Below are 23856 nucleotides of genomic sequence, written 5' to 3' on the forward strand. Positions count from 1 at the left end.
AACTTTAACCTTTCAACTCAACTACATAAAAGGTCCTGTAGTGATTTCTAACAATGGTTAGATTGGTTAGAAGTTTAGCAAATGTGTGGGGGAAAAAAAGCTCATAGAAGAATATATGGTCTCCCTGTTTGTTTGTTTTTTCATTCACGAGGTATTAGTTTTTAAGACTTTATTAATATTAATGCTAACCTATATTATATAGTATAATATAAAATTTGGTACATTAAACAACAACTGAAGTTGGTGAACAATACTTCTAATTATTATTACGTATACATTAAATGGTAGATATTACTATTACAGAAAAAAAAAACTGAGCAAGGGGGGTGGCCCGCGCTTATTCAGCCAATCAGAAACACTCTTTACCTGTCAATCATTTTAAAGCATCCCTCGCTGTACTGCCTTTGAAAGGCGGGATTTCGATAAGGGGCGTGTTCTAACTCAGTAATAACTGGCGGAATTTAGTAAAGCGTTAACATAAGTATCACATCTCTGTCAGTGGCAAATAGTCAAATTAAACCGGTGTTTTATTTTTTATATATATATATATATATATATACCGTTCCTTTGCTTTAAAATATACTGAAACACATTGTTAAGCGTCATTTCAGACTTAATATTAATTCAAATTGAAAATAAAAACATGTAGTGGAATACAACAGGTGTGCGGAGTACATCCAAAGCATTTCTGTGCCTATATGCATTTGGCGGGTCGTATTCAAATCCGGATGACGCATGTGGTCACGTAGACCAATGGGAGGAGAGGGGGGCGTTCCCAACTATTTGTTCCAAACACGAATCCGGAGTGCGAGGCTCCTTTTCGCAGGTATGTAGCAGCTGGGCGAAAGAAAACACATTTATGTTGTCCTCTTTTAATCGAATGTACGTCTCTGTTGGTGTCTAAGTGCTTTTTGCAGAGGGCTGGTCGCTCAGGAGATTTTAGTGCGTTAATCGAGCTGTTCGTTCGATCATGGCACATTAAGGGGAGAAAAGGGGGCAAAGCTTTGGCCAACTGAAGCAGCAAAGAAACGTGTATGTCTATGTTGTGCGACACAAACCAATCTGTGTGTGTCCGATGCTTTCCCGGGGGCTTTTTTAACTTGTTTTTGATCTGAAAGCAGATCTGTAGCTCTGTCTGGTGTTCGGAGGAGGAGGAGGAGGGGGGGAGAGGTGCTCAAACACGGTTAGACATTTTCCCCTTCAGTCTCCCAGTAAACAAAGAATATTAGATCTTGTGTTTATGCTGTAATGTATGATCGGATTCATCATTTTAGATCCTCGCATGATCTCACAGCGAGTCCGTGTTTATGCGATCAGATTTTTTAGTTCCCATTTTGACTTTGGGTCTGATTACTAAAGGACAACATGTCATGATAGAGGCGTGTGTGGTTCTGGTGTCGTGTTCGTGCGTGCTCGTTCAATCCAGAAATCATGTGATCATGAAATGTGTCCTTAATAAACGTTTGAGGATGTTTATACGCGGGTCTTTTGTTAGGTGTCGTGTTATAGCGTTCGCGAGCTCGCGGAGTATTTGAGTGCTTTGCGTCAGAATCAGTCCGAACTTGTTAACTCTGTAAGTTTTAGCTGTTTTGGTTCGTGTTGTTTTGGGTTTTGTCCGTATTTTAAGCGAAAAACTGGGCGCGCACACACGCATAAGCGAGCCTCAGCTCCGACTGACTGACTGACTGCGGACGGGGCGAGGAATCCCGGGCACTGGCTTAAGCCCCGCCTCTCGTGGGCGGAGCATGGCAATATGAGCCTCACGTCATACATAACGCCCTCTCTGAACAACCGACCAATCAGAATCGAGGATTCTTCCGCGTATACGCCCCTATGGGCTTACGTCATGCTCTACGCGTTGTCAGAGCGTCTGGCCAATCGGAGTCCAGAATTCTGTAAGAGGCGGTTATTTAAATAAAATACCTGAGTCTGATTGGCCAGCTTTTCGGAGGAGGCGTAAAAATGACGTAACCTCAGGCAGGAAGTTCAGGAAGTTGCTGAAAGCGTCCAGAGCTGATATAATGCCGCGACTTTATTAGGAAAATCACAAAGAGTAATAAGATTAAGTCTGGCCAGATCGCTACTCACTCTCCAGTCTAAAAAGTGATTTAGCGTGCATGCTTCTCAAAGCCATTCGTAGTTTCAGGAATGCGCGTGTGTGTGTATGAGAGTTCACCCCCCCCCCCCCAAACAATGTTAATATTTGTTTGAGTGGCAGTCGAGAACTTCAATTAACATACAACCCAATGTCGTCTCTTGAGCAAAGAGCCAATCAGAGACAGAGTGTGTGGAGATGGCTTGTAAAGCCTATGTTAGCCCCGCCCCTCCTCAGCGCTTGTTTTCAACAGGAATTTAACTTGATTTTAAACTCCGTTTTCATGTGTTTTATCGGTGTTTTCAGTGTGAGTTTTAGTATTTAGGTGATATTTTAACAGCCGTGGTGTACTATAAGCGCAGCTAACGGAGGCGGGTGAGTCTCAGAGATATAAAATACCAGTTTTATGCAGTAAGTCTGAACTTTTATTCCTGTCAGTAAGCTGGTTTTCTGTCAGACTGAAACTTCCGACCTTTAGTTTTCCAAGTTGCTTTGATAAAAGCGAAATTCCTGACTAAAATTCGCCACTTTTAGTCGCTGGTTAGCAAGTTAGCATTAACTGTCTGCATGTGCAGGAGACGCACGCACGCGCGCGCACATGTATGCACACCCATATACATTTATATACGTACTTATTTATACACACCTAAGCTTTTATATACACGCATACACTCACCGTGCACATGTATATATACACCGCATACATATTTACATGTACGTTTATATACACATCATACACATGTATATATACATGTCCACTCTATTGCTTATGTGTATCATCACATCATATACGTTTGCATGTACATATACATTGCCGTGTTCTTTATTCATCAGATAGTCAGAGTCTAGACTAGTAGATTATTGATAATGGTTTGGACTACAGCCAAATCATGATATTTAATAAGGTGCTGTCTTTGTCTTGTCTGTTCCAGGTCTTAGTTTCCGTCTTGAGTATGAGTAAAGCATGAGGAGGCGTTTAGAGGATCAGGAGCCAGTGTTCACCCCACAACAGCGCCGGCTTCCCGGCAGCACAGAGGGCTTCCAGCACAGGGTTCTTGCCCCAGCGCCTGCTGTATTCGAGGCTGTGGCTGACACCATGCAGCCTACCCCCGGAATACAGTACCCGGTTCCCCAGGCATACCAGGTGCAGACACACACCATCCATCGTGATGCATTATAGCTCCAAGGAATGAGTTCACACTTGCATCAGTTTAATCCAGAGTGACTCTAGAATCTCCAGAAGCCAAAATGATATGTTAGGATCATTGCCATACTATTATAGTTTATTTGTTTTTTCTTATATTTTTTTCTGTTTTTATTTTACTTGTAGTGCTTTTAAAAAGTGTCTATATAATTTTTATTAATGTTTATTTTAGTTTCGGTTATTTAAGTTTTGTTAAGTACTGCTAAAGTATTACAGTTTAGTACAACTAAAGGAAAATGAAAAGTGTTGCATTGGAAATTGACTGAAATAAAATAAGTTTGTTGTAAATAATTATAATGGTGAGGTACAATTCATACTACTTCATTAAATAACTCCAAGTAAATTGAAAATAAGACATAATTTTAAAAACAGCGTGAGTGAATCACCGCGCGCTCTTTTGCTCTCTCAAAAATGCAATTAGCTTGAAGTCACATCGCGTCTGCACTATAAGTGAGCTGCACGGTTGACACAGGAATTGTCACTTACACTATCATGGCAGTCTTGCATCATCACTTAAGCTTATAAATTGCATTTTTTCTTTTTAATTATTGCCAGTGTTTAAACCAACTAATTAAAGTAACAGCGCACTTTTAGATTTAAGGAATACATTTTAAAGTTCTTAATTAAAGTTCTTTATGAACCGCAGGATTGCTTGTAATAAACATTTAAATGCAAAAGGAAAGTCTGTAAAGCTGAATGTTTCTGTCAGTGGAAGTTTTTAATTCAGAATGTTTGTGATAACGTAAGAAAAGAAGTTTAAATGTTTTGCTTTAGCAACTTAATAAGTCTAAAAGTAAACGCAAAAGTAAAAAGCATCGAATAACTGATGAAAGCTTGTATTACTGTACTGTGTAAAAAAAAAATATAATAATAATAATCACAATGTTGAAAAAGCATTTTAAGTAACTATGTTTGGATTTAAAATTCAAATAATGGATAAATGTAGTGTTTGTGGTAAACAGCCATGAATAAGGACCAGATTTCTGGTATGCGTGAACCTCTCATACAGCTCACAAAATCAGGCTTGCGCTGTGTAAGCTATTGTGCATCAATTACACAATTGTAAAAACAAAAATACAGTGCATGATCAAACATTTAGGTGAGATAAATATATATTATTTAAAAAATGTCACAAAAAAAAAATGCCCCCCTCCACTCCTCAAGTAAAAAAAGAAAAATAAATCATCTCATGAGAGTCACATATGAGAGAAATTCATTTTCAAAAATGTAATTCAGGCCTGAGTAAATGTGTTAGAATTTTGATTGGCTCATCGATATTCTACATGATAAAAAGAAGGCTTTAAAAAGATCGGTATTGGTTATCGGATCAGCAGATATTGCTTTCTGTGATCGGCCTCAAAAATCCCGATCGGAGCACCCCAACACTCATACATGTATATATTTAAGGAATATATGTAATATGTATTTATAGTTATATATAATATATATCATATTTATACATGTAAATACATTTCTTAAATGTATATGGTGACAAGGTGATGAGGGGGCTTCAGTAGAATAACCGTGAACTAAGGTCAGATGAGATGTCGCAGGCCATATGTCAGTAAAAACAGATTTACCTGCCCTACCAGTAGAAGACACAAATGCATCTGCGCGCAGTGTATCATTTCATATCATTTCTGTGTCCGGATCAGCAGCAGCAGCTCTTAAAGTAATAGCAGGCAAATAACCTAATAGCCTAGCTTCTGTCATAGTATATTAATCAAGGATTAAAGGAAAAAGAGGAAATCAATAACTTTTGTAGCTTTAATGATTACTATATATTTAATTTAGTATTTAGTGGTTGATAGCTTTATTCAATTTCTGTATATTACCTACATCTGAAGGGCACAGGTCAATAATGGGTTTATATGAAGATTGTTTTAAGTTCTCTTAAATTAGAAGGTTTTTTTTAAGTCTAATGTTAAAATTTATAGCTTTCAATTATACTGTAATGCTGAATGGCATTAGTCAATGTTTAAATATTACGGAAAAAACTATTTCCTAGAGACATCAGTAATATTGGTATCAGTGATACTATTAACAAATAATAATAAAAAATACTGTCTTTATATTGTTTCGCCATTCATTTGAAGGTTGAATCTGAGATTATTGCAATATAAAAGTGTATTTCAAAACTTTAGTGTTAGATGGGATTAAGCGCAATTAATTTCAGAAAGAATTTGCGATTATATGTATATTAGGGCTGTCTGTCGATTCATTTTTTTAATCTAATTAATTACATGATGTGTTGATGTATTAATTTAATCGCAAATTACAGTTGTCTGCGAAAATACAACCAAAAGATTATCTAAAGATATTTTTGTGTTAAATGAGTATTACGTAGACCTTACAAATACTAGCTTTATAAACAGATATTTTATTTGATTCAATGTCAAATTTATTACACACAAACGTTATAAAAAACATAAACTATGGAACATAAAAGAAGATAATTTGAGAAACATCTCCTTTTTGTTCTTTTTTGTTCATGCAGTGGAAGTCATTGGTAACCGAAACAGCTTTGTTACCAACAATCTTCAAAATACCTTCTTTTATGTTCAACAAAAGAAATGAAGTCATTCAGGATTGAGTAAATTAAGACACTTAAAATTATTGGGGTGAACTCCGCCTTTTTTCATGAAATAATACTCTAAATATGAAACTAAAACTGCCAGCAGGTGGCAGTAAATGTGTCAGAGTCTTTTTTTCATTCGATTTGTTCAAACAGCTGATTCATTCAGGAAATAAATGGTTCACTTTATGAACAGGACTTTAAATCATTGATTCATGAGATTCGTTCAAAATGTGGAATAATTTAGTTTCTCACAGATGCACATTAGTTCTGTTGTGGCTTTATAGGTAATATTTTTGTTGGCAAAATTGAGCAAAAATAGACAATAATGTGTTTAAAATAAACAATAATATTAACTTCTGATTTACTGAAATGTTTTGTATAAAATCACAATTGCACTCCTATTCGGGACAAACAGCACTCATGTGATATTTAGTGTTAATTTTGGCAGGCATTTTTGATTTAGTCTTAGTCTTGAGACGAAAATGCTTAATAGTGTTAGTCACATTTTAGTCATTTGAGTCTTTCATAGATTTAGTGTAGTTTTAGTCGACAAAAAAGTCATTGCATTTTTGTCAACTTTAATCATTACTTTTAGTCATGGTTTTAGCCAAACTGTAGTTACCAAAATTTATTTTGGTAGCTATTTTTAATTTGTAGTCTTTAAACTAAAATAATCATTAATTCTTCTCTCCTTAGACCAAATCAATTAAGCTTATGAGAAATTTGAATCAAGGACTGAATTTGGAAAAACTTAAAATTATGACAATTTTCATTTTTGGTTGAACTGTCCCTTTAACAGTAGAGAAAAAGGAGCAACTTATACAAATATTATTATTATTATTATTATATATAAAAAAAGAAGCAGCAGCACAATAAGACAAATACAATAGAGATACAAATTAAACTCATTTTTCAGATACAGTAGGTTTTACTTAACATGTATAAATTTATTTAACATTTATTTATTACATTTATTTTTGTTGGTTAACATTAATGACAGATAGGTATTTAATTTGGAATTCTGTCCTTTTAAGAAGGAAGGCATGCATGAAATACTGATGTGTTCAGTTTTCCCCCACCTGTTCACATTCACCCACCCTATAAGACTATAAGTCGCACCTTTTTTCATAGTTTGGCTGGTCCTGCTACTTATAGTCAGGTGCGACTTATTTTACAAAATTAATTTGACATGAACCCTCTCGCGGCTGTAGACTGTAATGTTTTCTCTTGGTTCTTGGTTCTAAATAAATGCGACTTATAGTCCAGTGCGACTTATGTTTTTTTTCTTTGTCATGACGTTTTTTTGGACTGATGCAACTTATACTTGAGTGTGACTTATAGTCCGAAAAATACGGTAATCCATAACAGATTGTATTTACTTGAGATACTCTACATGATAAACATTTGGACTGTTATATGTGTATTTGAGCCCTGAGAACTGATTGTGCACTGTATATGAGAACTGAGGAAGTGGAGCATGTGCGCGCGAGAGAGAGAGAGAGAACACTTCTATCAGCGCAATTCTGCTTAGCACGTCTTCACGAACTATAAGTTAATCGACAACGAATTGTGACTCCCGGGAAAAACAGGATGTCTAGTTACCTTATCCCTACCCCTTAGGGTGCTAAGCTCATTGTTTCAGATCGCTAGTTCGTGTTTTATTAGTCTATCCATCCACTGGCTGCTATACTGACTAGATATACGAATGCCCCTTATCCGATCGCAATCCGATGATAGGGACGCACATTTTGAAGGACAATAGCCTATAGGATGCATTTTGAATGTCGGGTAGTCCTCAAATAACATTATAGTCCAGTCTTGTCTAGTTAACGAAGACGCGGCATAAATTTAATCATTATCTCGTCATCACATATTAGTTTTAGATCGTCAACTTTTCGTCTTAGTCACAGAAAAAAATTCTGTCAATCAGAAAAATAGATTTTTTTAAATTCCTCTCGCTGCCGGTGTTTATATATTTATATTACTATTATACAGTGTATATAGTCATTTTTCTTAGACAGAATCTCAAAGAGGCTCCACATAACTCAGATCTTCGCACCATTTCTGATCATAGGTGTCCACAGTGGCCCAAAGCTCAAGTGGTCACAGTCACACACCCAGTCCGGCGGCGGCCCACAGTGGTGCTCATCATCATGGTCTGGCAGCGGTCCAGGCCCACGGTCCCGTGCCAGTGCAGGGCCACAGTCACCCGCCCACCCCCTCCGCATCTGCACAGGGGCAGCAGCAGTTCCAGAGACTCAAGGTGGGATGGGATTTCGTGTTTGGGAGTCAAACCAATGCAGTCTTGCAATAGCAGCTGTGTACATGAGATAAACTGGATTGTCGTTCCCTTCCTACAGGTGGAGGACGCCCTGTCTTACCTGGACCAGGTGAAGCTACAGTTTGGCAATCAACCACACGTCTACAATGATTTCTTGGATATCATGAAAGAGTTTAAATCTCAGAGGTGAGTTTATTCATGTGTGAAACATCACGATTCTAACTTGTATGCTTTAAATATCTTTACTGTTAATGCGCCCTTGTGGAAAAAAATCATACTTTTTTTAATTGATCAAAAAAAAAAAAAAAACATTGGTTAATCATAATCATTTCGAAAACTATCTCTCTTTCTCATTCTGCAGTATTGACACCCCGGGCGTAATCAGTAGGGTGTCGCAGCTCTTTAAGGGTCACCCTGATCTCATTATGGGGTTTAACACGTTTCTTCCGCCGGGATACAAGATTGAAGTTCAGACCAATGACCTGGTTAACGTGACCACACCCGGTCAGATCCACCACATCACACCTCACGGCATCTCTGTGCAGAACATCCCCACCAGACCACCGCCTCCACCGCCACCACAGCTCCAGAACCAGATCCCTGCAAACCCTCCCAGCCTGGCATCCACACCCCCCGCCCAACCCACACCGAAAAACAAGGTACTCAGACTAAAAAAGTAAAGCTTATTTACAGGGTTCATGTTCACAAGGTCCCGTGGGTCCCTAAAAGGTCTTTTAAAAAAAAAGTTTCTTCATGTATGTATACAATTACAGTTTAAAATGTCTTAAATAGTGTTATTTTAGTATCATTGAGATACTATTATAGTTAAAGGTACAATTTTCTAAGATATTTGCAGTAAAATAGGCTAGTGTTATATATTTTGTACAGCTGATTACTAACAATATCTCTAATGTTTTCAACTACGTGTAAATCATGAGAAAATTCCCATTTTAAACCGTGACACGGGGCATTGACGTTTGTTACCCTTTGTTACCGCCTTTACTGACGTAGAAACTACATGACAACAGTGTCATGGACAAATACGGAAGTAATGTCTAGCGTCCAGCAAACCACTTGCTTGCTTCAAGCAGTTCCTTATTTACTTTTTGCACGTTTTATGGTGGATTGTGTTACTTATTCATGGAACATAATTACCGTTTACCGTCTGCCGCTGGTTCTGTCGACAAGGACAGCTCCCGTAAACTTGTGTTTTACTCGACAGGTGAGTTGTTTTGATTCATATCTTTCCAGAAATCGTATGCTATTATAACAACCAACAAGATTAGTATTATGGGCCATACACGCAAACACGGGGCATCGTGTCTCTAGACCGGCATGAGGACGCGTCTGTTATGACATCAGGCACAACATTTATAAAAACTTAACCTCATCTGTTAAATCCTTGGTTTATCTTTCCGTCTGATTGATGTCCATCAGCGGTTGGGTAGAAGACAACAAATCCCATCATTCTACGCTCCTTCTTAGCGTCAACTAACCACGAGATTGTTATTGTTTTGGTAGTGCGCCCTCTAATGGCAGGTCCTATAAACTGTACCTTTAATTCATATTATATATTTAATAATTTTGCAATAATTGTTGTTTTTGTAAAAAAAAATTACATCTAGTTTATATTAATTTTAGTTTTAGTTTTAGATATTTTAATACATCAATTCAATAATAAAGTCAGTATCAGCATATATCAGTTAATGTTTACTTTTTTTCAATTAATTGTTTTTCATGGTTTAATTGTTTATTTTTTTAATACAAGTACAATATCCGTTTAAATGGTTATAGAAGCCACTGCTTTAACACTGCTTAAAATGGTCATTTTAAGCAGCATTACATTTAGGGATAGAAAAAAAACAAGAATCACTAAACTTAATATGATTATTAAACTTCAAAAGGCAATTATTTAATTAAATGAGCGCTATGCATTCAAAGTCAAAAAAGTTATTTTTTTCAGAGAAGTTTGCAGTCATTGAATACTGCGCATTTATGGCAAGTGTTTACTTGAAATAATAATTTGTCAATTAACTATTGGCTTTTATATTGGAATATGTTGTAGATGATTGTAACAGTGAATATTTTATCTCCCTCATCCATTTGAATGATCAGCTAGAAAGTAGCACTTAAGTCAGCAATGACATTTCAAAATAAGAGTCCCAGAGATTCCTGGCTTTTTGTAATTAAAAGTTTTGCATTATGCATAACTTTTTTTTTTTTTTTTTTTTGGTTAACCAGTTTCAATGTTTAGATGTTATGGGTTTGTTTTATATGATTATACAGTAATATTTTATTTGTGGCGGTCTTAAGTCTTAAATATGATTGTCCTTATTTGTAAGTCGCTTTGGATAAAAGCGTCTGCTGAATGTAAGTGTAAAATCCCTGCATATACCTTGGTTTACATCACTGATATTTTTCCATCTCTCTCCAGCCACTGCAGTCTCCAGCTCTGACTCCGAGCAGTCATCCCAATCCGTCCATCCCTCCCTATGCATCCCCTCGTTCGCCCCCGCTGCAGCCCCTCACCCCCGTCAACAGCATGCCCACCGCCCCGCCGCTGCAGAACAACCAGCCCGTGGAGTTCAACCACGCCATCAGCTACGTCAACAAGATTAAGAACCGCTTCCAGGGCCAGCCTAACATCTACAAATCCTTTCTCGAGATCCTGCACAAGTACCAGGTCGGGCAGAAAACTGAAAACACTTCACAAACGAATTATAATTCACAATCCACTTACACGTATACTTATTTCGTTAATCAGAAGGAGCAGCGTAATGCTAAAGAAGCGGGCGGGAGTTACACCCCAGCTCTGACTGAACAGGAAGTTTACGCTGAGGTGGCCCAACTCTTCAAAAACCAGGAGGATCTGCTCTCTGAGTTTGGACAGTTCCTGCCGGACGCCAACAGCTCTGTGGTGAGTTTGACAGAGGCTCCGCCTCCACTCTGACTCCGCCCACTGGACGGATACATTACTCCAGATTTAGAATCTTTTAATCTAAACTTTGTCTAACCGAAAATAATTAACTGTCATTTTCAGAAGTTCAGGGTCAGTTTAATCTGGTTTTCTGATATTTTAGTGTTATTGAGATTCTGTTATAATTTTTTATAAATATTTCAATACTTTTAAGTTGTTATTTTGAAGCTTATTAATTCAGGGCTTAATGATTAACTTTTTTTCCCAGTGAGCACATGTTCACAGAAGTTGAAAATTGAACCAATTTATCAAATGAAATTTATCAAATAATGGTTACATGATTTTTTTTTCATATATAGGGATACAAGGAGACATCTACAAGCAGGATTATTTAACTTATAATAATACAAAACTACATTATTTTAAATGTTTCTGCTTCAAACTGTTGTTTGTAATTATTTAATTTTTTTATATCGTTTAGAACTTTGAGGTCAGTAAGATTTTTATAGGTTTTTTTTCTTATGCTCAAGGGCTTTTTTGATAATAAAAAAAACATAATATTGTAAAATATTATTACAATTGTAAAAATGTTTTTTTTTTTTTTTTTTAATATATATATACTTTAAAATGTAATTTATTCCTGTCAAGCAAAGCTGAATTTTCAGCATAATTACTCCAGTTTCAGTGTCACATGAACCTTCAGAAATCATTCTAATACGCATTCTTTTTTGGAACATATAATACTTTTTCCGGATTCTTTGATGAATAAAAAGTTCTAACATTTTTATAACAACACACACTACTGTTCAAAAGTTTGTGGTATGTTTTTTCAAGGATATGTTAAATAGTTACCATATTTGTTTATTTTTTTATATATTTCATTATATAATGGCATTTTGATGTTTAATTATCACTTTAGGATGTATCACAATTACTGTTTTTCTACCTTTAAATTGAAATTGTACGTTTAATTAAGTTGATGAAATGTTAATTTATAGTATTTAATACCATTTAAGGGGATTTCAGAATTACATTTCATAAAACTTAATTTGAATCGCACACATGCTCCTAATTACTTTTCGATCAATTGTTATTCGTAAATGCGAGGGAAATGCTCAAACTAAATTTGTATTTCAGTTGTAGTTTTGATTTTAGTACTAAGTAAAAATGAGGTTTCCTGCTCTGAACTCCCTTTAGCTGCTGAGCAAAACGACAGCAGAGAAAGCTGAATCTGTGCGTAACGATCACGGTGGAACGGCCAAGAAACCACAGCTCAATAACAAGCAGAGGCCCAATCAGAACAGCTGCCAGATACGCAAGCACTCGACTACAGCCGTCACCCCACCTGTGAAGGTGCAGGAAATCCTCTAATTCATGGAAATACCTTTCATTATATACTGAATGAATTTCATAGCACTTGGCATACTTTCTTGATATCTGACTTTTTTTCCACTTTTTTTTTCTTCTTCTTCTCAGAAAAAGCTCAAGTTAATGAATATCAAAGATCCATCCGTGGCAGAATCTGGCAAACATGGAGGAACGGAGTCTCTTTTCTTTGACAAAGTGAGTTGCTTTGGGTTAACGCAGGGAAGCTGATGTAATACGCAGGTTGATTTTATCTCAAGTCTTGACTGCATTATGGATGCATTCGTAGGTGCGGAAAGCTTTACGAAGTGCTGAAGCATATGACAACTTTCTGCGGTGCCTGATCATTTTTAATGAAGAAATAATTTCTCGTGCTGAGCTGGTTCAACTTGTCGTTCCATTCTTGGGGTAAGTCCAGTTTGAAGTGAATTTTAATTGTATGTTATTTTATTTTTTTATTTTTTTTATCTTAATTCATATAAAAATACATTTATTTTAGCTTTATTTTTTTATTGTTTTATATTTATTAAATGTATCTTTTTATTTATTTCCATTCATTTTTGGGAATAATCTTTTGTTTTATTTTAATTCATCTTTTAGTGGTTTAGCATTTTCACCATTCATTAATTCATTTGTTTTTTGGATTTTATTTATTTGCTGAAATGTTGCAGTAGGTAGATTTGTTTTGCCATACATTTTTAGTTTTATTTATTTTTGTATTTATTACAAAGCTGCCTCCATTATTTATTTTGCTTGCGTGGGTTTGTGTTTGAACTAATTAACCCATTTTTTCGCAGGAAATTTCCTGAGCTGTTCACTTGGTTTAAGAACTTCCTTGGATATAAGGAGATGTCCCATCTGGAGAGGTACCCAAAAGAAAGAGCCACTGAAGGAATTGCCATGGAAATTGACTACGCTTCATGCAAGCGTCTGGGATCTAGTTATCGAGCTTTACCCAAGAGCTACCAGCTTCCCAAATGCACAGGAAGAACATCACTCTGTAAAGAGGTAAGAGAGGATTTCCCGCTAACAGCAGCTTCTTAATAATGAGCATGCATCATGTGACACAAGCTTTTATTCAGAAACTGGTTCTTTGTGGCTGCATCAGGTGCTGAATGATACCTGGGTTTCCTTCCCCTCCTGGTCTGAGGACTCGACCTTCGTCAGCTCCAAGAAGACTCAGTATGAAGAGCACATGTACAGGTGTGAGGACGAGCGATTCGAGGTGAGACACTTTTACTGGTTTCACTTGCTGTTGTGATGTAACTCTTGCTAACGATGTCGTCGACTCCAGCTGGATGTCGTATTGGAAACCAACCTGGCCACCATTCGTGTGCTGGAGGCGGTGCAGAAGAAGCTGTCTCGGATGTCTGCGGAAGAGCAGGCGAAGTTCAGACTGGACAACGCTCTGGGCGGCTGCTCGGAGATCATCCACAGGAAAGCCATCCAGAGGATATATGGAGACAAAGCTCTGGACATCATCGACGGACTGAAGAAGAATCCGTCAGTGTCTGTTCCCATTGTACTCAAGAGGTTCGAGAAAATGGGCTTCAAAAGGCCTGCTGCATTACGTATATCAGAAGATTTTGACTCTGGCCCTCATGGTCCACTTTCCTGCAGAGTTTATCTCCAGCCTAACCGGCCTGTAGCTTTCTAGTGATCCCCAAGCCCTTGATTAGTTAGTTCAGGTGTGTTTGATTAGGGCTGAAGAGAAGCTCTGCAGGGAAGTGGACCTCAAGGGATCTATATTATATTACAGTGTAGTATATTATTTCTACTTGGTGCTTGAATAGTGTGCGTTTTTCCAAATATTTTAAATGCATTTATTGTAATTTAATTATTTCCTGTCCCAGACATCGGCAATAATATAACTTTATAATTACTCTAGGACATTATATATATATATATATATATATATATATATATATATATATATATATATATATATATATATATATATATATATATATATATATATATATATTAATTTATTTATTATTATTTTTAATGTATTTGATTTTAACTAACTTTATTGTATTATTTATATACCATTATTGGGTTTATTATATTATATTATATTATATTATATTATATTATATTATATTATATTATATTATATTATATTATTCAAATTTAGTAATTCACCAGTTTGGATTTTTCAGATTTTTTTGATTTTTTTTTATGAATTTTATTTTAAGTAATTTATTTATTCATTCATTCATTTTATTTCTTATAAATATTTATTACTTGTATTAATATATTTATCTTATTTAATAAATAGATTAATGTTTGTTAATTCATTTGTATTATTTTATTTTATTTCCCAGTTTTTTTTTTTTTTTAATCAGTAGTGGTTTAGCAATTATCAATAATGTTATTTATTTTATATTTTATTTTATTATTATACTAAATTATCCAAAAATAGTAGTTGACCAATGTTTAAAGCTGTTATTTCATTTCATTTTATTGCCAGTGTTTGTTCTTATTTAGCTGTTTCCAGTATCTAAATTGTAGCTATTAAAGTTTTGTTGTTGTTGAAATCAAGTTATTTTAACCTATGGTAAATATCCATCTTCTCATTGTGCGTCTCAGGCTAAAGCTGAAGGAGGAAGAGTGGCGCGAAGCTCAAAGGGGTTTTAACAAGATCTGGAGAGAGCAGAATGAGAAATACTACCTAAAGTCTCTGGACCATCAAGGCATTAACTTCAAACAGAATGACACTAAGGTGCTGCGCTCAAAAACACTTCTCAACGAGATCGAGAGCATCTTTGATGAGGTGAGACGCTCTTTATCCTCTAGAAGAAGTTAAAAGGTTTTTTTGTTTTTCCTCTCAGAGAAACTTGATTGATGGTTGTGTGTTCGTTTAGCGGCAGGAACAGGTTTCGGAGGACAACAGTGCGTGTCCGAGCGGGCCTCACCTGACGCTGACCTACGAGGACCGTCAGATCCTGGAGGACGCGGCGGCGCTAATCATTCATTACGTGAAGCGCCAGAGCAGCATCAACAAAGAGGACAAACACAAGATTAAACAGATCATCTACCACTTCATCCCCGACATGCTGTTCTCCCAAAGAGGAGTGTTGCCTCCCTCTGAGGAAGACGATGATGAAGAAGACATGGACCTGGACGAGGAGGCATCCAGGAAGCACAACGGGCTAACGGGAGGCGTTAGCGGCAGCCCGACAAAGTCCAAACTGCTGTTTAGCTCGTCCACGGCTCAGCGGCTGCGCTCCTGCGAGGACGCGTATAATCTGTTTTATGTGAATAACAACTGGTACATCTTCCTCCGGCTGCACCACACTCTGTGCTCGCGTCTGCTGCGGCTCTATGCGCAGGCCGAACGACAGATCGAAGAGGACCTGAGGGAGCGCGAGTGGGAGAGGGAGGTGCTCGGACTCAAACGGGACAAGAATGACAACACTGCAATCCAGCTGCGCCTGAAGGAGCCCAGTGAGTGATCAAACCGGCTAACTTTAACTATTGTTTGATCAGAATAGCTGACGAATTGTGCTCAGTGAGATCAGGAACATTTTCGTGTTGATTTTTGAAGTCTGGTGGATGTTTGTTGGACTGGTTTTAGACACTCTCGCTCTCTCTTTCAGTGGACATAGATGTGGAGGATTATTACTCGGTGTTTCTGGAGATGGTGCGGAGTCTGCTGGATGGGAATATGGAGGCGTCTCAGTATGAGGATTCGCTCCGAGAGATGTTCACCATTCACGCCTACATCGCCTTCACTGTGGACAAGCTGATCCAGAACATAGTCAGACAGGTCCGTCTGCCCAAACCCAAAGTCATAACAGTGCTTTTGCATGTCATGCCTAAAAAAAACATGCTTTGAAGTGATCATATTAGATTTTTTTTTTTTGCCTTAATGTTTATAGTATAGTGCTAGTCTCTTTATTATATTATAGATTTAGACTTCTTTTCTTTATATATATATATATATATATATATATATATATATATATATATATATATATATATATATATATATATATATATATATATATATATATATATATATATATATATATATATATATATATATATATATTCATTATAAATCAAAATTGTAAAAATAAAATATGTAAATAATAATAATATAAAGTATATTATAAAAAAAATTGGCTACAAAAAAAAAAACTTCCACAGATATATTGAAAAAATATAGATACATACACATGGGTGCATCTCATTAAATTAGAATATTGTGAAAAAGTTTAAAAAAACATTTAAAAAAGTGAAACTTTCATATATTCTAGATTATTGCTGGGCGGTATATCGGTTCATTCCGAATACCAGTGTTTATTTTTCTTATGATATTAAAATATACTTTTTTTTTTTTAAATACCGCAATACATATAGGTGTTACTTAAAGGTACAATTTGTAAGATATTTGCAGTAAAATATCCAAAAACCACTAGGCTAGTGTTGTATATTTTGTCCAGCTGATTACTAACAATATCTCTAATGTTTCCAACTACTTGTAAATCATGAGAAAATTAAAAAAAAACGATCAACAAGATTAGTATTAGGGGGGGAATACACGCCTAACGCGGGGCATCGCGTCTCTAGACCCGCGCAAGGACTTGTCTGATCCATAGTCTGATTGCGTCTTTGCATTGACTTTGTATGTAATCTACTCGCGCAAATCGCTGAACTCGCAATAAATCCATGATTTATCTTTCTGTCTGATTGATGGCCGTAAGCGGTTGGGTGGAAGACAACAAATCCCATCATTCCACGCTCCTCCTTAGCTTCATCAAACCACGTGATTTTTATTGTTTTGGTAATGCGCCCTCTAGTGGCAGGTCCTATAACCTGTACCTTTAAGTTTGAGAGGGGTCTCTTTTCCCTGTTGCACTGTGGCGAGGACACAGCTGTATGTGTTTCAAAGTGTGAAAGTTCCAAAACTGAAGGAATAGAACTAGTAGAACGTGATGACACAGAAGAACCCGTCATTGACCGCCACACATATCCACCCCCCACTGCCATCAGCTCCGGCACGTCATACACACTAGCGCAACTTTCTTCCATAGAATATATAAAGTGATGCATCATATCTATGATTCAGTTGGAAAATGTCGCCAGTGCTACCCCGCGAGCATGAGGTCTGACTCTCCGCCGCAGTGTGGTCTCTCTCGGGGTCTGTTCTGTGCAGCATTGCTTTCAGCTGGCCACACCACAGCCAACTCGCCAATAAATTAGTGCAAAATGCAGGCAGTGAGCTGCATGGGACAAATAGGTTATATAGCCAGAACAACCGCATTGCCGCTCAACATGCATATACTGTACATGCATGTTGGTTTCATCAGGCGATGTCGCGATTATAAATGAGAGTGATTCCTGGTTAACATGTCCTGGTAATAATATTCACTCCTCATGACAGTAAAACAAGGCAATCTAAGTCAATCTACTGCACTAGCCTATTTCCTCTCTCAATCAGTAGAAAATGTGGTTTACATCCAGTCATGCATAAAAAAAAAAAAAAATAATATCACCATATACCATGAAACTGGTATAATTTTGAAAAATACCATGATATAATTTTTTTGTCATACCACCCACCACTATTCTAGATTCATAACATGTAACGTAAAACATTTCAAAAGGTTATTTTAATTGTTTTATTTAAAAAAATATATCTATAATTAAAGCTTACAGCTCAGTGTCTCAGAATATTAGAATATTTCCTAAAATCAATTAAAAAAGGATTTGCAAAACCGAAAAGCTCGGTTTCTTTAAAGTATGCTCATTTATGCGCTCAATTCTTAATAAAAATATATATATATATATATATATATATATATATATATATATATATCTATATCTATATCAAACTATTAATCATGATTAATCACAACCCAAAATAAGTTTTTGTTTGCATAATGTGTGTGTGTGTGTGTATATATATATATATATATATACACACATACACGTGTATTTGTATCTTTATATAAATTTTTTCTTAATTTTTATTATAATTGAAATTGTTAATTTGCTAAATGTTAAATTCTTATTATGAGAAAAAAATTAATTTTATATTTTTAGACATCAAAAAAATGTGAAAAAATATATAAAGTGAATAAATAATGAATACCGTGAATAACAGAACAAATTAACATTATGAAAGTGGCTTGTTTGAAATGCATAGAATTATGGTATTTTTCTCAATTTATGGAATTTGTTGATTTATTTTGTATGATCTTTTTTACTTTTTTATTCCCCTTTTATACATTAAATTTAACAAAAAATGATTTTCTTATGAAAATAGTAATAAACGATCTTTCTGCACTTTGAACCAAGTTCCATAGAAATCAAAACCTTCACAGTACTGTGTCTCAAAAGATGAGTTGGATTCCTCTCCAATTTTAAAATCCTTGATCTGCCTTGTAAGGGATGAAAATCTCTCTTTCTCTCTGTCTGTAACTGTAGCTCCAGCACATAGTGAGCGAGGAGATCTGTGTTCAGGTCACAGAACTGTACCTGAGTGAGAGCAGCCACTCAGCCACCGGTGGATCTCTGCTGACTCAGAGCAGCAGGGCGCCGGCGGAAGTGTCCTACCAGCGCAAGGCCGAGCAGCTCATGTCTGACGAGAACTGCTTCAAGGTAGAGCTCTGAGCGCTAGAGAAGGCCACACAGAGAGAGTCTCGCGGTATTAAGAGTCTGGAATCTCTCTTTCTCTCGCTCTAGATGATGTTTCTGAAGAACCGAGGGAACGTTCAGCTAACGATGGAGCTGCTGGACACAGAGGAGGAGAACTCAGAGGGGCCAATGGAGATCGAGGTAAGCTTCACCGACTGATTCACGGATCAAACAGGGACGCGAACGTACACACTAGTGTCATTTTAGACCGAATTGAAATGTTGTAGTGATTTTACATTTACATTTTAGTCATTTAGAAGATGCTTTTATCCAAAGCAGCTTACAAATGAGGACAAAAGAAGTAATCAAAATCAACAAAAGAGCAATGAAATGCATTTAAAACAAAAAATCAATAAATGAAAACATTTAAATTAAGTAATAATAGAATGAATGAGTTAATTATATATACAAATAATTTAATATTGTATATAAAGAAGTAAATATAGGATTTTTTTATTATTATTTAAAAAAATAAATGTAGTAATAATAATATTAATTATATTATTGTTATTTAATATAATAATATTAATAATAATTAATAAAATGTAAAAGTCAAATCCAGATCTGCTATTATTCTTCAGTTCCAGGGTTATTATATAGTTACTTGAAACTAAAATCACAAAAAAAAAGAAATTGTTACTTGAAATAAATGTTAACTGAAATAAAACTAGATAAAACTTAACTTTTTTCATTAACTAGTTGCCAAAACAGTATTTGTCATTTTCACTTTTTTTTTTTATTAATTAAAATGGAAAATATTTTAAGAAAATAAATGATAGCATTTCACTGGAACTAAAATAAAACTATTCAGTGTTTATTTTTAGGAACAGTTTTCATAAAACATTTCAAATGTAATTAATTTTCGCCGTTCTCTTGGTCACATGTAGCGCTGGTCGGATTACGTTGCGCGGTATCTGTCGACAGATTTCTCATCTCCAGACCTGAGGGATCATCTGTCTCAAAAGCCTGTGTTTCTGCCAAGGTACGCTGTGTTTGTGACCCCTGACCCCTGAACTTCCCATCCACTGAATCTCAGCATTCAGACGGTTTACATCAGGGGTGTCAAACTCAGTTCCCAGAGGGCCACAGCCCTGCCCTGCTCCAACACACATACCATGACGGTTTCAGATAAGCCTAACTGATTAGATGAGCCGGATCAGCTGTGTTTAATTAGGGTTCAATCTAAACTGTGCAGGACTGTGGCCCTCCAGGAACTGAGTTTGACACCCCTTAGTTTACATGCAGCAGAGGAGTTTGTGGAGGTAAATACTATGGGTTTGTCATCCTCCTCCTCTGTTTGTGTAGGAACCTGCGGCGGATCCGTAAGCGTCAGCGCAGCTGTGAGTCTCAGGAAAAGGAAGTGAAGGACTGCGGCAGAAAAGAGAACGCAGACAGCATGAAGATGGAGTGCATGTTCAAACTCAACTCCTATAAGATGGTGTACGTCTTCAAATCTGAGGATTACATGTACAGACGCACCGCGCTCCTGAGAGCCCAGCAGGTACGATCACACACACACCACGATAACTGATTACAGTCTCAGTCATGTTATAATATTCCCCAACACTGATTTTCTCTTAATGTCTAATATGAAAGAATTGTCTCCAGTTTTTTTGAGCCATTTAATTTGTTTTGTTCATTTGTGCACTTAAAAACTGAATACCCATATAAATAACAAATATCACATTGGTGCATATCAATATCTAGTTAACATTTATGATACAAGCCTTCTCTTTTTTTTTTATCACATGAACTAGCACATCTATAACTCACCTTGTCCCCTCCACTGTTTTTTGTGTAAATTTTGACATTTTATATTGTTTGCAGTTTGGTTACATCAAATTTTACAGGGTTTTAAAAACTTAACCAAAGTCTTAACATCTCACTTATTTATTTAAATATACAAAAATGATTAGTATGAAACTGCAGATTCATATTATTTAACAATTGAACCTCTGTTTGTTGCCAAAATGGATTTTAATATTTATATTTTGGTCTAAAAGTGATAGTTAATATTTATATTAATACGATTTTATATTGGAACATAATAATGTAATTATGCACACTGTCAATTTGTGCAATATTTGTTCTTTGTTTGTCACCAATAGTTTTAATATTTACATTAATCGTATTAAAAGAATGAGATATTGATCAGATTGAATATATAAATTGATAGTTTTATATATTTAATACATTCTCATTTTGAAGTTATGTTTTATGCATTTAATATACTTAATTACAATCTCAGTTTATGTGCAATATAATTCTTTCCTCTTGTTACTAATATGCATTTAAATATTTAAATTCAAATTAATAATAAGATAGGATATTAGCAGGATTTAATATTTGTGTGTGTTGTGTATTGTTTCCTTATAATAATAGCATTAATATTCACAATAAAAAATTGTATGCACTGTCAATTTGTGCAGTTTTTTTTACCTTCATGCCCATTAGTATTAATCTTTACATTAATAGTATTTAAAAGGATAGAATATTGATAGGATTTAATATTTAAATTGATGGTTTTATATAAGATAATAGTTTAAATTTTGCATTTATGTTGTGTATATTTAATATAAAGAAATACATTCTCAGTTTGTGTAATAAAATAATTGTTGCTAATATGGATATTAATAATATTAATAGAATAGTATATTAGTAGGATTAAATATTTATATTGACTGTATTATATTGTATTATTATTGTATAATTGCATGTGTCAAAATTTATGTGCAGTAAAAATTTGTCATCTTAGTTGCCGATGGGTGAAAAAAATTAATAATAATTATATATATATATATTTTTTTTTTTTTTAATTTAATCAATTTTTTTTTGCATTTTTACGTTAGTACTTGATGAGAAAAGCCGTTACTCGTCTCTCAGCACATCAACTCACCGCTCTGGCGCTCTCTCTCTCTCTCTCTCTCTCAGTCTCACGAGCGAGTGAGCACACGTCTGCACCAGCGCTTTCACGCCTGGACTCAGCGCTGGGTGAAGGAGCACGTGACCAGAGACATGGCAGCTGAAACCAGCAAGTGGCTCATGGGAGAAAGGCGGGAGGGACTGGTGCCCTGCTCCACCACCTGTGACCCCGAGACCCTTAACTTCCAGCGCATTAATAAGTACAGGGTCCAGTACGGCAGTGCCCACAAGAGCCCGTGACATCAGCAGAAAGGGGCGGAGCTCAGTGGCGATGTGAGATTTTTAACAGTGTTTTTGTTTTCCTTTTTTTATAAGCTGTTCCTGCAGAAACGCAGGTCGCCCAGTCCCAAAAAGCACGGGGTTGAAGACCTGTCAGTCAAACCCAGCCCGGACCAATCAGCACAGCCCTTACCGTAGACCAGCCCACTGATCCGATACATATATAAGACTCCATGCATCTCTTGAACGCCAGTCGAGTGTGTTCACTGGTTTTTGATAGTTAAAACAGGCAGCAGATCTGAGAAAAAGTGGCGGAAAAGTCTGAATCAGACTTTTTACGAAAACAAAAAACAAAACCGTTTCTGGATAAGTGCACTTAACTTTAACGTGACTTTAAGAGATTTATTCTGCCACATCATTCATTTCAGAGAATGAAAATCTGAAGTGTGATTTAAATAACAGTAATATTAGAATGAAAAAAATCTGTTTTTACTTAAATATGTATAGGCAATAAAAATCCAAGGCCTGTGTGAAGGCGTTATGAATCAGAAAACACACTTCTATCTGCTCCATGCACCAGCGTACAGTGAACATGACCTGTGAAACACACACACTCATAGTTTCAACAGTTTTGTAAATACAGTGTAAATATCACCAGACCTTTTTTATGCCAGATGTGTGTTGTTTAGTGCTTCAGTGTGGCGTTTAGGGAGAAAAAAAGCGGGAACCACATGGAAAACGATGATAGGATGGTTTATCACAAATTTTACCAAAGGGAGTCGATTATTAGGGTCGGGTTTGTTTTCTTTCTCCTTTTGTGTGTTTCCTTTTGCTCTTCTACTCTGTCTTCCTTTTTTCTTTTCTTTTTTATTAGTAAAATGTTAATTTTGCCAAGTAGAAATGTATCCAGGTTCTTGTTTTTGCAATGGAAGTTTTTATAAGAAAAAAAAAAGCATTTTAATTTTTGAAGTTTGAATATGGATCTCGTTTCTGTACACTTTTATCACTGACCATTTTGGATGGACCTTCAGCCGTGTCCTCTGGCAAACACACGCAGACACAACTCTTATGAATGTAAAGGTCTTCTCTATCGTTGTCAGAGGTTTCGGTCTTCACTCTGGATAGATTTCTGCTGGACAAATCTAAATATAAATATATATACACATTTTAAAAATGAGTCACAAAGCATGTCTTTTCTGTGGATCATTATAGACCCTTTATTTGCATATTATTTAAATGAATAAAAAAAAATTACATTTGTAGCATAAACATCTGGCTTGTTTTTGAATTATTCATGTTGTGCAAAATTTTTATTTGCTGAAATGCATGCACTGAGTTTATGTTGGTGATCAGGGTGTAATTGTCATCTGTGGCCACCAGGAGGCAATGCAAAATGCAATTATATACAAAAGGCAATACACAATGAGGCAATGCACAATGATAGATATATATATATATATATATATATATATATATATATATATATATATATATACTATTGTCTACATATTTAAATTTATACTAAATTCATACATACTGCATACTGCAAAAATCTAGTAGTCTATTCTAAAACGTTCTTTCTCTTTCTTTCCAGTCATGGCTTTTACACTTTATTTTAATCTATTAC

General features: G+C 35.7%; 1 protein-coding gene across 3 annotated transcripts; it reads left to right on the forward strand.

Annotated features, from left to right (window-relative positions):
* The first annotated feature begins 732 nt into the window (after positions 1 to 732).
* On the forward strand, positions 733 to 23088 carry LOC113043156 (paired amphipathic helix protein Sin3a-like). 3 transcript variants are annotated; one of them, XM_026202363.1, is made up of 21 exons: positions 733 to 826; positions 3028 to 3239; positions 7952 to 8140; positions 8238 to 8344; positions 8520 to 8817; positions 10593 to 10841; positions 10923 to 11075; positions 12273 to 12428; positions 12552 to 12638; positions 12730 to 12848; positions 13238 to 13448; positions 13549 to 13665; positions 13735 to 13973; positions 15033 to 15216; positions 15308 to 15890; positions 16043 to 16212; positions 18879 to 19052; positions 19137 to 19229; positions 19976 to 20070; positions 20394 to 20589; positions 22020 to 23088. In XM_026202363.1, the coding sequence occupies exons 2-21, from the start codon at positions 3060 to 3062 to the stop codon at positions 22248 to 22250; spliced, it is 3831 nt and encodes a 1276-aa protein (XP_026058148.1). In that variant the 5' UTR covers positions 733 to 826; positions 3028 to 3059; the 3' UTR covers positions 22251 to 23088. The 3 variants fall into 3 exon arrangements, with proteins under 3 accessions (XP_026058148.1, XP_026058149.1, XP_026058150.1); XM_026202364.1 differs by lacking the exon at positions 733 to 826 and adding an exon at positions 2241 to 2506; XM_026202365.1 differs by lacking the exon at positions 733 to 826 and adding an exon at positions 2241 to 2470.
* Positions 23089 to 23856: the final 768 nt, after the last annotated feature.

The sequence above is a fragment of the Carassius auratus genome, chromosome 25 (genome assembly GCF_003368295.1).
Source record: "Carassius auratus strain Wakin chromosome 25, ASM336829v1, whole genome shotgun sequence".
Taxonomy (NCBI): domain Eukaryota; kingdom Metazoa; phylum Chordata; class Actinopteri; order Cypriniformes; family Cyprinidae; genus Carassius; species Carassius auratus.

Coding starts and splice junctions, on each gene's coding strand:
- LOC113043156 (XM_026202363.1), top strand. CDS start 3,060: ATGAGGAGGCGTTTAGAGGATCAGGAGCCAGTGTTCACCCCACAACAG. Junction 12,849..13,237: donor CTTGTCGTTCCATTCTTGGG/GTAAGTCCAGTT, acceptor ATTTTTTCGCAG/GAAATTTCCTGAGCTGTTCA. Junction 15,217..15,307: donor TCGAGAGCATCTTTGATGAG/GTGAGACGCTCT, acceptor GTGTTCGTTTAG/CGGCAGGAACAGGTTTCGGA.